We start from the raw sequence: 14491 nt of genomic DNA, 5'->3' as shown, positions 1-14491 counted from the left end.
ATCAAATGAATGCAATATGAAGCTGCAAAGCTAGCGCCCATTAAAAAAGAACTCGCCGCGTACATGATGTCACCACCACCACCATCATCATCAGTTCATTCAAATTTAACCAATAAAAATGAGTTCAATTCGAAATTAAGAATATCTTTTTTAGTTTGATTGCATATCTCAAACTCATAATATTTTAGGAATAAACTTTTGAATTCCTTGTCTCAATATGAAAAAATATCCGTTCAAAATTGTCCAAAAAATAAATAAATTTTGATTCACAAAAATTAATTTGATAATAATATTATTATTTTAATGAAATAAAATATATATATAAATATATCAAGTTTAATTTTGATAATTTAGATCGCTCACCTAACTAAATTTATGGTTTGATATTTTTATGATGAAATTATAATTATTTTTGTATGGGTAATTTGTCTTTAATCTATTTTTAATGTGTAAAGTTAATTCACAAGTACTTTTAATTATAGAATAAAAAAAAAAAAAAAGAGGATCTAGAACAAATTATATAATGTTTGACTAATTTAATTTAATTTCAATAATTGATTTCTCAGTTATTCTTAAAACTATTTATTTCATAAATCATATGTAATTCCAATTGAATTATAAACAACCTATTATTAACAAATTGCTATTTCAATTAGACAATACGAACTCATGTAAAACACTGAATTATTTCATGAGGAGTAATCCTAAGTGGGTCCTACAATAGGGGGGGGTAAAACGGCGGAGGATGTGTCGTTTTCTGCGGATGGTCTGTCTCCTCCTCTTCCTCTCTCTAGCCAGCGTTAAGAGGGTATATAAAGAGAGGTATAGGCTCTCTGCAAGAAGCCTCTTAACAATCAATACACTAGAATCATTACTCTCTCTCTTCATTTCTTCTCTGTGTTATTTTTCTCGGGAGAGTGAAAGAAAATATCTGGTTCATTCAATATGCTTATTAACTCTCTCTCTCTCCTCCATTGAAGCTCTCCTTGCGCTCTACATGATCTCTGCAACTCGTTAGTCCTCCCTCTCCTGCTTAATTTTTCATTCCTTTTACAGATTCAAAGATCTAGGTTGTTCTGTTTTGCCGCGGTGATTAACCGGAGGTGAGCAACGATGGCGAGTGATAAAGTTATCACTCTCGAGCAGATCAAGAACGAGACTGTTGATCTGGTAATTTTCCTTCATTTTTCTCCTTGTGACTTTCTCGAGATTTATTTTCTTAATTTTGTTTTATCTGACGATTGGGATTGAGTGTTTTGTTGTCCTGTCCAATTAAGATCGACGAAAACTTTTCTTTTCTTTTCTTTCCCCCCGAGTTTCTATTATCCTTTCGTGAATTAGGTTTGACTGAACCTTGAATCATATTGTGGTTTGCACGCTCCGTCGGATAACTTTCATTTCTATTTTTATAAGTATGAGTTCAGGAGAATTCTATTTTGATTCCAACACTCTGCTAAAGCCATCGGATAATTCTATTTCTATTTTTATACTTTTGTAGTTTAATCTCTTAAGGAAATAGTACTCTGTTTTCATTTACGGGGGAAATAGAAATAAAAAGAGGAAAAAAAAAAACCTTTGAATTGTATTTTATTTTATTTTATCAGAAAAGGAAGAGGTGAAAGCGGATGATTTTTGCTTGTAGGTCTCATTATGTTTGAATAGAAAAATTATTGGAGACAAGAATTTCACTTTTTGTTTTATATAAACCATTTAATCACCATATATTTGGTAGGCCAAACGGACCTTTTTGTTTTCGGGGGTAAGTTCTTCAGAACAGATCTGAACATGTGAAGTGAGAGAGAGGGAGAGGGAGAGGGAGTTAAATTTCAAATAAAATTATTATTATGATATTCCAAAATCCCAAATAAATTCAAAAGAAAAAAAAATGTAAATAAATTTTAAATTAATTAATTAATGGTTATATCAATATTTGTGTTGGTTTACTTTTTGTTTTTTTGGTCTTTCTGTTTGTTTATGTGAAGTCCCGGGAATTTTTAAGTACTTTTTTCCGTAGTACGTTCGCCTTTTTCTCTGTTTGGGATGAGAAAAAATAAAATGGTGTGTCGTTTTTAGTTACTCTCACGTTCGTTCAACGGTACTGACACCCACTCTCCCTCTCTCTCTCTCTCTCTCTCCTCATAATCTACATTAATTTTTCTCGGATTCACAAAATTCTTTTTTGCCTTGATTTGACTGAACTACCCTTCGCTATCTCTCCTATTTACGCTGCGTCCTATACGCCTTTTTATCGGGAATCTTTCACGCGTGAAAATCACGACCCAATCATGTGGCGAGAAAGTGGGGACATGTCCCCACCCTGACGCAGCACTTTTTTATCTTTGTCCCTTCCTCAGTCAACGCTTTTCTTTTGGTTGGCTGCCTCAGCCTGCCTTCCCAAGGAGGCTAGGCCTGATCATCCGCTGAGTCGCGAGTCGGCTCAGTCTGACTCGATCGTCAATCTCTCTAGTCATTTTATTTTAGGGTAAAATTAATTAACGATTAGGACCAAAAAATTTTCAGTTAACAGATTGAGGCAATTGTTAGTTAACAGATCGAAGCAATTATGAAATCCAAACAAAACTAAGCTCTGTTTAATTATACAAGTATGTTTTATGAATATTTACATATTATATGTGTATCTAACCCAAGTGTTGATACAATTGTGAACTTGAGAAATCAAAATTTCTGATGCTTACTTGATTTTGCAGGAACGAGTTCCAATTGAGGAAGTGTTTGCCCAGCTGAAATGTACCAGAGAAGGTTTGAGCTCAGAGGAAGGAGCCAACAGGCTTCAGATCTTTGGACCCAACAAACTAGAAGAGAAGAAGGTATTATATAATTGATTCTCATGAAGTATACTGTGACAAAATGACTTCAATAATTCTGTTTGAATTCTTCATGAATTTATATATAAATTTATTGGTCATGAAACTTATTATATCATACAAAAATGACAGGAAAGCAAATTTCTCAAGTTTTTGGGTTTCATGTGGAATCCGCTCTCCTGGGTCATGGAGGCTGCTGCTATAATGGCCATTGCGCTGGCTAATGGTCAAGGCAAGCCCCCGGATTGGCAAGATTTTGTTGGTATTATCTGTTTGCTGGTAATCAACTCCACAATCAGTTTCATTGAAGAAAACAATGCTGGTAATGCTGCTGCTGCTCTTATGGCCGGTCTTGCTCCTAAAACTAAGGTAATGGAGTTGTAATCGTTAATATGGGCATCTAGGCAGTTAACTTGTCTTCTTTCTCTGAAAATGGTTGTGCATTTTAATTTTGTAATTTAGAATCTTCAAGATAGGAGCACATTTGCACAACACAAGCTACTAGCTTTTTAAGCGGAAGCATGAGAATAATCTCATCTTATTCATGGTTTTACGAGAATTTATGATTGGAAATTAAAAATGAGTTCATTTCATATTAAGTTGTATAGGAATGAAGTGTCTTCCTCTCTTAGAAGATAATTCTGCACAACTCTTCTGATGTTTACTTCTGGTGTATGTCTAGGTTCTTAGGGATGGCAAATGGAGTGAGGATGAGGCTGCAATTCTGGTTCCTGGAGACATCATTAGCATCAAACTGGGGGATATCATCCCAGCTGATGCTCGTCTCCTTGAGGGTGATCCTTTGAAGGTCGATCAATCTGCACTCACTGGAGAATCCCTTCCTGTTACAAAGAATCCAGGGGATGAAGTGTTCTCTGGTTCTACTTGCAAACAAGGTGAAATTGAGGCTGTTGTTATCGCCACTGGTGTACATACATTCTTTGGAAAGGCTGCACATCTTGTGGATAGCACTAATCAAGTTGGTCACTTCCAGAAGGTGCTTACAGCCATCGGAAACTTCTGTATTTGTTCCATTGCAGTCGGTATGCTGGTTGAAATCATAGTCATGTACCCAATCCAACACCGCAAGTACAGGGATGGAATTGACAACCTATTGGTTCTCTTGATTGGTGGGATTCCCATTGCTATGCCCACTGTCTTGTCCGTGACGATGGCTATTGGGTCTCACAGGCTGTCTCAGCAGGGTGCCATCACTAAACGTATGACTGCAATTGAAGAAATGGCCGGTATGGATGTTCTCTGCAGTGATAAGACTGGGACACTAACTCTTAACAAGTTGAGTGTTGACAAAAACTTGATTGAGGTGTTTGTAAAGGGTGTGGACAAAGAACATGTCTTGCTGCTTGCTGCAAGAGCCTCCAGGACAGAAAATCAGGATGCTATCGATGCAGCCCTTGTTGGAATGCTTGCTGATCCAAAAGAGGTACAATTTGTCTCTTCATTTTCCTCCCATATTTTGTTTTTGCTTGTTCCTTCAAGAAGAAATCCTCTTTAAGTGCTTGTGTACAATTTACTCAGGCACGCGCTGGTATTAGAGAAGTCCATTTCTTACCATTTAATCCGGTGGACAAGAGAACTGCTTTGACATACATTGACAGTGATGGCAACTGGCACAGGGCTAGCAAGGGTGCCCCGGAGCAGGTCATTGACCTTGTCCCAACTATATTCACTTAGTTATGGCAATTTATAATGTTATTAGAACTTTTTCTGTTTGCTAACTCATTACCTTATTCCAGATCTTGACCCTCTGCAACGCCAAGGAAGACCTCAAAAAGAAGGTTCATGGTGTTATTGATAAGTTTGCTGAACGTGGTTTGAGGTCATTAGCTGTGGCTAGACAGGTTAGTGGCATTATGAGGTCTCAATTATTGTTTCCCTTCCATTCATAACCAAGAACCCCCTTACTTGATTCTTTGTTATGTATTTCCAGGAAGTACCTGAGAGAACGAAAGAAAGCCCTGGTGCTCCATGGCAATTTGTTGGTTTGTTGAATCTTTTTGATCCTCCTAGGCATGATAGTGCAGAAACCATTCGCAGGGCTCTCAATCTTGGTGTTAATGTCAAGATGATTACTGGTATTTGACTCCCTTGATCATTTGTGTCCATGTTGAACGTGAATCATCTTTTTATTCCTCTACTTTTTGGCTTACTTCTACTTTAACGATTTAGGTGATCAACTTGCCATTGCAAAGGAAACTGGCCGCAGACTTGGAATGGGAACAAATATGTATCCCTCTGCCTCCTTACTTGGTCAAGATAAGGATGCAAGCATAGCTGCCCTTCCTGTAGAAGAGTTGATTGAGAAAGCTGACGGGTTTGCTGGTGTCTTTCCAGGTAGGTGCACTGTTGTTGAATCACTAACAAAAAACTCTGTTATCTCAAAAATTGACAGCAAAATTTATCTTTCTAATGCTCTGAATTTTTACTCACTGCAGAGCACAAATACGAGATTGTGAAGAAATTACAGGAGAGAAAACACATTTGTGGAATGACTGGAGATGGTGTTAATGATGCTCCTGCTTTGAAGAAGGCAGATATCGGTATTGCTGTTGCTGATGCTACAGATGCTGCACGAAGTGCTTCAGATATTGTTCTTACAGAGCCTGGTTTAAGTGTTATTATCAGTGCAGTGCTGACCAGTAGAGCTATTTTCCAGAGAATGAAGAACTATACTGTTAGTTGCTTCCTTAGCATCCTTCAGTTTTTATCTTGAGTGAACATATTTTAACTCCCTTGTTTTTCTCTTTACAGATTTATGCAGTCTCGATCACAATTCGTATTGTGGTAAGTGAAATATTCCTGGTTTTAATTTATATTGCTTCACAATGACATTGTCACTGGATGATACTTTGTTCTTGCTCTTGATCTGTCATCTTTTCCTGATCGTTTGTTATCAAATTTTGCAGTTTGGTTTTATGTTTATTGCTTTGATATGGAAATTCGACTTTGCGCCATTCATGGTTTTGATTATTGCCATTCTAAATGATGGTGAGTTTTAACCAAGTGTATTTTCACAAATGTTCTAGCTTTCCTCTTGCTCTTTTTTATGGTCAATTTAATAGTTTTGGTCCTGACACATTCCATTATTATGTATGTACTAGGTACAATTATGACTATCTCAAAGGACAGAGTTAAGCCATCTCCCTTGCCGGATAGCTGGAAACTAAAAGAGATTTTTGCTACTGGAATTGTTCTTGGAGGCTACTTGGCTCTAATGACTGTCATATTCTTCTGGGCGATGCATGACACAGATTTCTTCACTGTATGATATATTACTTTTTTCTTTGTCGTCTTATATTTAGCTGTAAGTATACAAATGTAAACATATTTATAATCTGTTACATGCAGGAAAAATTTGGCGTGAGATCTTTGAGGCATAGGGACCATGAAATGATGGCTGCTCTGTATCTACAAGTGAGTATTATCAGCCAGGCTCTAATTTTTGTCACTCGGTCACGCAGCTGGTCTTTCATAGAACGCCCTGGACTCCTTCTGGTCACTGCTTTCATCATTGCACAACTGGTAAGAATCTTTCAAAACACTAACTGCATTCTCTGTGCTTTGCTGAATTGGTAGGAAAAGGATTTGGTAGAATAAGCAGCAGCTAATCCCTTGTGTTTCTCTCAGGTGGCAACCCTGATTGCTGTATATGCTAATTGGGGATTTGCTAAGATTAAAGGAATTGGCTGGGGTTGGGCTGGTGTCATATGGCTTTATAGTGTTGTTTTCTATGTCCCACTGGACTTGATGAAGTTTGCCATTCGTTACATCTTGAGTGGGAAGGCCTGGCTCAATTTGCTTGAGAACAAGGTATAGAAATCGATCTTAACTTCATTATATCTTTTCAAATAATTATGTCAATTGCCTAAACTAACTAAGCAGCTTTTTCCTTCTATTATAACAGACTGCTTTCACCACCAAGAAGGATTATGGTAAAGAGGAGAGGGAAGCTCAATGGGCACTTGCTCAGAGAACCTTACATGGGCTCCAACCACCAGAAGCTACTAATCTGTTCAATGATAAGAGTAGCTACAGAGAGTTGTCTGAGATTGCTGAGCAGGCCAAGAGACGAGCTGAGGTCGCAAGGTATGCAAACAAACTACTGAGTTCTTGAGAGGATATTTGATATTAAATTGCTCGTCTATAATGTATCTGGTTCCCCTTAAAGTTAATTAATAACCCTGTACAGTTTTAAAATTGTGAAGATCCATTTTGGTCTTTTTACTTGTCCAACAACAAGTTTTTAGAAAAATATGTATATATATTTTTTTGTTATTTACTAAACATATAACAAGATCTAAAACTCTGTAGAAGAACTTATAAACTCATATTTTATCCAAAAAAAAATTTGTGAAACACTCTGATAGTACAAAATATAACAGTAAACATTATGTTTCCACTATGTGTTTACAGGCTTCGGGAGCTTCACACACTCAAGGGGCATGTAGAATCTGTTGTGAAGCTGAAGGGGCTGGACATCGACACAATCCAGCAACACTACACCGTGTAGAGACCTGCGAAACAAAGAATTGTTGAGAGAGAGAGAGAGAAAGAGAGAGAAGGGATGTTGTTCAATGGAAATATGAAGAGAAGGGCTAATTTAGTTTTTTTTTTTTTTTTTTTGAAGACATGTTAAATGGGGAGAGCATTGTTTATTGTTATAACTCTCCCCCCTTCTTGTTTTATTTTCCTCTGTTATGTATTATTTCCAGAAGGAAGGGTTTAATTTATGTTTTGGCTACTTTGTTTTAACTCCATTTAAGGAGCAAAGTACTTGCTACTTGTCACACACTTTCTTCTGGCCTCTATTCTGCTTCTTCCTTCCTTCGTTGCATATATTAAAGAGTTTTGAATTTGATTGGTAATTTCTTCATCACTTGAATTGCTAGTTGTTCTAAATCTCAAAATATATTTTATATATTACTAAGGAGTTAAACATATTTTTAAGCAATGAGTAAAAACTAGTATACAATTCAATTTACCTCAAGGAGGTATTGTTGACTGGTTAAATAGATTCTCCTAAAGAAAATTAAAAAACGTGATTAAAACACATCAAATGACTTATTTTAGAATCATGCTCGTACTTCAATTTTAAGAAACTAAACTTTCTTCCATGAGTATTAGACTTGATTTAAAGAAATTTGTGGTTGGACTATTGTGAAGTCAGTAATTAAAATATTAACTCAAAAAGCTTTTTCTGAATATTATCTTTTTTGAAAAATTATTAGATGATTTGAATTTTATTAGAGTGAGTTATATTTCTTTCAATAACAATAACTGTAATTCTTTAAGAAAAATGCAAATAATAATAATAATAATAGGCGTGCCGCTTTTGCCAAGAACTTCTGTACTTGTTCTACAGAACCATGAGTTCTCCCCTTAAGGCGCATTTGTAGTGTCCTCATTGTCGCAATTTCTGTGTCTGGATAAACTCAAGTCATGACAACACCCATAAATAAAAAGTTACAATTCACTCTTTATAATTTTATTAAAATTTAAAATTTAGATATTTGTAATAATTTAGTATCTATTTTTTAATATTTTCATTTTTTTTTACAAGAAAACAATTTTTTTTTTTTTTTTTTTTTTTTTTTTTATAGAAAACATCAATGTGTTTGAATTTTTAAACATGAATAAGTAGAAATTCCAAATATAATAAATTAAAAAATATTTTAAAATTTTATAATTTTATATAATGGAAAAATAAACCTTCATAAAAGAACATAATTAAAATTACAATAAGACAAAATCAAGTATACAAAGTTCCAACTTACATTCTGACATATGTAATATAATTAATTATACAGTAAAAAAACTAGCTTGAAAGCACATATATATATCTATATATTATAATATTAAGAAAATGTGGGATAGCATGCGCATACCAATAAAAAATAATTGAAAAAACCTGAATTAATGATACATTAATGTTCTTTTTGCTAGATTTATGCATTTTACATCTGCACAGTATTTGTATGCTGTATACTATCAAATCACCATCTGCAGTTCAAGGAAATATGTATAAAAAAACAAACCCACATTAATATCCACATGCATCTCCTGTTAATTTCCTCTCATCATTTACTCAATCAATCTATATATATATATATATATATATATACACACACAAACACACACACATATATGTTAATCATAGTTCTGTCAAAAATATTATAATATATAATTGATTAATTGATTCCCACATAAAAATAACAGTTTCTTAACCCTCATTTCCCTTTTCTAAGCCCTAAATGTATTCAAAGAGAGAAAAATTAAATTAGTTAAAGCTCAGATTCTGGTATGTTTTATACATATATATAATTTACAAAAAAAAAAAAATTGACAATAAAATAAGGACATTATATCTATATGCAAGCTTTTCCTGATTTCCTGATAGAATTATGAAATACATAAAATATACATGCTATAATTTGAGTAATTAAACAAATTAAAAATTAGGAAGAAGAATTAACTTGATTCAACCAGAAATTTAAGAATATCCATCTGTAATTCCAGACAGACAATATAGCTTCCAACTTCAATCAGCATTTCTTCAATATCCATCTCATCTCCTCCCGGCAAAACACTTCTCAGATTCATCAATCCTCTGCTAACATATTCCTCCTCCTCCTCCTCATCCTCCTCCTCCTCCTCATCATCATCATCATCTTCATCATCTTCTTCTTCTTCTTTCTTTTCTTTTGACAGCTTTTGATCTGTTCTCTTACACCTCTTCACCCCACCACCACCATCATCATCAACCTCGATCTTCTTCTGGTTATCGCCCATGGACGACACTGGATAATTTACATCATCATTACCACTGCGACACTCTTCGCTCTGTTGGAGCTTTGCTTTCATAGCGTGACTCCATGCAAACCCTTCTTCGTCTGTGGACAGCACCATTGCCATGTCAACTTCACGTCTCACCATTTTCTCCAGCTCGTGGTGATCGCCATTTTTATTATCAGAGATTTCGTGATGAGAAACAGTAGGAGGAGGGCGAGTACTCCGCCCGATCTGCTTTAAAGCTGGCAGCAAGTAATTCACGTATTTTCTGGCAAAGTTGGCTCTCATTATCTTGCTTGGTTCCGGAGAATATATGCGACGACGTCGTTTGCTCATCATCTCCATCTATTCATAAAAAAACCAAACACAAAATATATTATTTCAAATGTATTTGTGTAAGTATTGATGCATATGTGCAGAAAAGAGAACAATAGTGAAGTGGGTTTGGGATGTAAATGTATATAAAATGTATATATGTATATCTTACCTTGAAGAAAATGTTGGAGAGAGAGAAAAAGAAGAGAGCTTTGTAGCTAGGGTTGAAGAGAAGTATAGAGATTATGATGAAGGAAATAGATAGAGAGGTAGAGGGGAATTATAAACAAAGGATTGGTGGATGTTATGGGTTGGAAGTACTGTGATATCTTATCCCGGTTAGGGTTACTAAATTTCCCTCCCTAAAACCCTATTCTCCACCAAACAGACTTTGACATGTAGAGAGTCCACCCCACAAGAATAATAATTGGAGTTACAAGGAAATTCAAATTCATTATCAACATCATGGTTCATTAATTCTTTTAATGTAATATAATATTGTTTTTTAGGCCTAAAAATATTTCTTTACATTGTTTTTTTAATACACTGTGATTAATTTTTTAATAGTTTTCAAGATACAATTTTTTTTTTTTTTTTACTTAATCTATTTAGAACTTATTATCTATAATCAAATTTATTAAAATATGAAGAACATTTTCTTATCAATTTCAGTGTATTCGTATCATACACATAAAAATTTATTTGTATAATTACCTAGTTTAAAATCCAAATCTAAATTATAAAAAAAACATTCATAAATTTGTTAATCTGTCTTTTAATTCAATCAAAATGGTGAGAATGTTTATAAAAATTCTTTTATTCCTAAGAAAATCTTCTTAATTTCAGTAATCATGAGTTCATGTTAATAAATTCATAACTTATGTGTATCAAATAAATGAAAATGATAATTTATGTAATGAGTTGTCAAGTCAAGAGCAGAATTTCAATTTGGATGATCTGTAAAGAAGGATCAAATTAAGAGGTAATTGGGTGTAGGGTATTATAAATAGGTAGATATAATTATAAAAAAAGTGTAAGTATATATGTATGGATATAAAAGATTGTGATAGGAAAATCTTGGAGTTGGTTGTATTGAGAGCTGGGCACATGGCCTCACATGGTGTTTTGCCTTTTTACACCTACCTAAAGAAGGACTCTTTCTCCATGTGCCACTACCCAACAAGACAATATAACCCCACTATATAAATGCCTTCACATGATCTCTCTTACCTCTTTTAATTTCCTAATTTCAATTCTTCTTCCTCAACCCTAAATCTAATACATACATACATACATACATACATCCATATATGTATGTATGTATGTATAGCTGCTATATATACATGCCCACATATATATTGCCTTTTTCTTTCTTCTACATTTGCATGTGGCCTCATTTCAAATCAAACCTCACTCTTTCTGCCACTTTCCTCTTTATTTTTTCTTGGTCACCATTTTTCTTTTTTGTCAACCATTATATAGTATTTTATATTTGGAATTTCTTTTTCACGTTAATCTCGAGATGTATAAAAAAAAATATCTTTAATTTTTAAGTACGAGAAAGATAAAGATATATAATAATAAAAGTGACTATAGAATTTACTATATTATATTTATTACGTGACTTAAAAATAAATATATAAAAAAATCTAAAAATTTTATGTGATTAATACCATCAAGAATCCAATTTTATTCCCCAAAAAAACATGAATCTAATTTAAATTTGGATTTTAACAATTATATAAATGTTCTTCAATCAATGCTAAATTTTAAACATTAATTTAGTGGATTAGAATTTTTATTTTTGTACAGTAAGAATCAGATTTATATAATCAAAATAATAAGCAGACAATCTTGTCAATTAGTACATGCCAGTAAGCTCCGGTTTATGTTGGTAAGTTGTCTTAATCAGAATTTTGGTGTTTCTTTTTCTAGGACAAGATTTATTTATTTTTTTTCAAAAATAAATCTGAAATTTTTAAAAGAAGATGAGACAAATTAACAAGTCTACAATTGTTGCTATCTTCTTTTCCCACACCACGCCTGCTGTTCATCTTAACTACTATATCCAAGTGATATATAACACCTTATATCGCAATTTTCATATACGTACACATGATATCTTTAATTATATATTATATAAGCCAATCATAGTTTTAATTCACTCGAATGATAGTCCACAGAAAATGGCTTAAGAAACTTAATTAATTCTCATGCAGTTTGTCTATGATATGTATGCATGCGTACACATATACATACATACATGTATGCATATGTATATATATATATTATATTATATTGTATTGTATGCATATATAATTGAAAACCAAGTGGGCTAAAAGGGGGAAAATGTAATGTCTTTATCGTCGGTGGCAATATTACTTTTAAATAAAAGCTAAACTTGTGTATGTTTAATCGAGGTAATATCTATAGGAATTTGTTTTATTTGTTGTCTGCTTGTCTTTGTTGGACTACTTCTAATATATTATTATTATTATTTTCCTAACATAATATTTTAATAAAAACATATATATATAATATTAATTATTTAATTAAGAAATAATTAATATTTTAAAAAATTTAATCATAAAAAAAAAACACACTGCAATAATTTACTAAGAAACATCAATATACTTTGCGTACATAATAAAAAGAAATTCTAGTTTCTTCGTAAAAAAAATAACCATTAATTCCTTTTTTTTTCTCTTGGAAAAAAAAATAGATTTATAAATCATATACCGTAAGATAAAATTATAAGTTTTTTTCAACTATTGATATCATATATTAATATAGTTAGATGTATAGCTTAGATATTTATGGAATTATATATATATATATATATATGTTCATAAAGATTTGGCATATTAGAGTTGAAAATTAATTTGTTGAATTGTTGCTTTAGAAGCTAGACCCTTGCATGGCATGGGACCAAATTTTGTGGTCTTCTTTTCTATAAGATCTACTTCGTTGTTCATTAATTTTACTTAGCAATCTCTAATTTATGAGATATATTTTCATATATTAACATGCTTTATTTTTCTTTTCCAATTTTAAATTTAATTATTTTTTTAAAATATAAATCTCATATGTTTGATATAAAAATTACTTATAATTTACATATTCTAAAGATAATTGAATTAATTTTATAATACTAAATTTGTATTTTCGTCCACTAACTAATGAATAACAAGAATATTTAGTTTGGGTTGAATATAAAATTAATTTTTAATTAATATATTGCTTTTATTGAATATAAAATTATTTATATTGTATTTTTATTTTATTTTGAAAAGAGTTAAAACTAAGTTAAATCAATACGTAAAATTCAGATATTGAGAAAAATTAAGATTATATTAATTATTCTGATGAAAATTTAATTTATAATATACATATATATATATATATATCAAACAAATATTTATTTTTTGTATAAAATATATAAAGAAGAAAAACATGAGATAATTTTAGCATTTTCTCAACGTTGTCGTGGTCCCAAATATATATATATGTACATATAATATTTTTCATATTTATGTTAAAAAAACAAAAAATTGCTGCATGATTTGATTTGATTAATATTATTTGCATAATATATATATATATGTGGGTGTGAAATAGAAAGTAAAGATTTGGTTGGATTTTGAGGGACACCACGAGGGGACTTCACTCATGTGGGTGGGTTTTTTGTTTTTATTCCTATTTTGGACGTATCTCAACAATCTCATCACGTGCAACAATTTCGGAACTTGAAAATTAAAAATTCGAAAATTGAAAATTAAATATTGTACTGCAACCCCCAACAGACCCAAATAATTATTTAAATTAATTAATGAATATTGTTATATATATATATATATATATAAATAAAAATAAGGATGATTGGGAAAAAAACAAGGTTAGTTGGGGCGGTGTCGTTTTGACTATAAGGTGAAATTGAAACGACGAGACCTAATTTGGATCACAAGAAGGTATATTTGGTCCGTACAGCTTCCCACTTTCTGGGTGGACGACAACGCACGTTCTTTCCCCCCTTTCTTTATCGTTTCTTCTACTCCCAATTAACCACCACCAAGTAACTTTTTTTTAATAAAATAATAATAATTAAAACAAAAAATTACAGATGGTAGAAAACAAAAATTACAGATGGTAAAAAAAAATTACCGGGTAGTAAATAGTACGAATCAAAGTAGTAAATCACATAGTTGTTTGGATTTTAGAAAAGCTTATGAGATAATTTTCTCAATAAGGCTTGTGTAGGACACCCGAAATTCTCTTTTTTAAAAAAATAAATAAAAATTGATGATTCTACAATCTTCTGCTTTTATTTTATATAAAAATATTTAATCGTTATGTGTTATCATATTCGTAGAGGTGCAGAACTAAAAAAAACATAAATTTAATGCAGAAATAATTAATAGAGTTAATATTTACATTCTTTACATAATAATTTTAAACGTCTAATAGAATTATGAGAATGTTCATTCTAAAAAAATAAATAAAAATTAAAAAAATAAAACAAAAAGCGAATAATTAAACATCTT

At 32.0% G+C, this 14491-nt stretch overlaps 2 protein-coding genes across 2 annotated transcripts; one reads left to right on the top strand and one right to left on the bottom strand.

The window, feature by feature from the left end:
• The first annotated feature begins 833 nt into the window (after positions 1-833).
• Positions 834-7637, top strand: LOC110811089 (plasma membrane ATPase 4). The gene is made up of 16 exons (XM_022037468.2): positions 834-1170; positions 2709-2828; positions 2958-3194; positions 3508-4269; positions 4365-4487; positions 4583-4687; positions 4777-4921; positions 5016-5180; positions 5282-5520; positions 5598-5630; positions 5753-5834; positions 5948-6108; positions 6195-6368; positions 6474-6656; positions 6751-6932; positions 7260-7637. Exons 1-16 carry the CDS (start codon positions 1114-1116, stop codon positions 7354-7356), a joined length of 2865 nt encoding a protein of 954 aa, XP_021893160.2. The 5' UTR covers positions 834-1113; the 3' UTR covers positions 7357-7637.
• Positions 7638-9185: 1548 nt separating this feature from the next.
• On the bottom strand, positions 9186-10319 carry LOC110811095 (transcription factor/transcription regulator). Its single transcript, XM_022037480.2, has 2 exons — positions 10123-10319; positions 9186-9980 (listed from the first exon to the last, which is right to left on the bottom strand). Exon 2 carries the CDS (start codon positions 9978-9980, stop codon positions 9315-9317), a length of 666 nt encoding a protein of 221 aa, XP_021893172.1. The 5' UTR covers positions 10123-10319; the 3' UTR covers positions 9186-9314.
• Positions 10320-14491: the final 4172 nt, after the last annotated feature.

This window comes from Carica papaya, chromosome 7, assembly GCF_054855325.1.
Source record: "Carica papaya isolate Zhongbai chromosome 7, ASM5485532v1, whole genome shotgun sequence".
In the NCBI taxonomy this organism is placed as follows: Eukaryota; Viridiplantae; Streptophyta; class Magnoliopsida; order Brassicales; family Caricaceae; genus Carica; species Carica papaya.
This window is presented reverse-complemented; position numbering and strand designations above follow the sequence as displayed.

Excerpts from the sequence above, each read along its gene's own strand:
- LOC110811095 (XM_022037480.2), bottom strand. The coding sequence starts at position 9,980 with ATGGAGATGATGAGCAAACGACGTCGTCGCATATATTCTCCGGAACCA.
- LOC110811089 (XM_022037468.2), top strand. The coding sequence starts at position 1,114 with ATGGCGAGTGATAAAGTTATCACTCTCGAGCAGATCAAGAACGAGACT. Across the intron at positions 4,270-4,364 it reads TGCTTGCTGATCCAAAAGAG|GCACGCGCTGGTATTAGAGA; the intron begins GTACAATTTGTC and ends CAATTTACTCAG. Across the intron at positions 6,657-6,750 it reads TCAATTTGCTTGAGAACAAG|ACTGCTTTCACCACCAAGAA; the intron begins GTATAGAAATCG and ends CTATTATAACAG.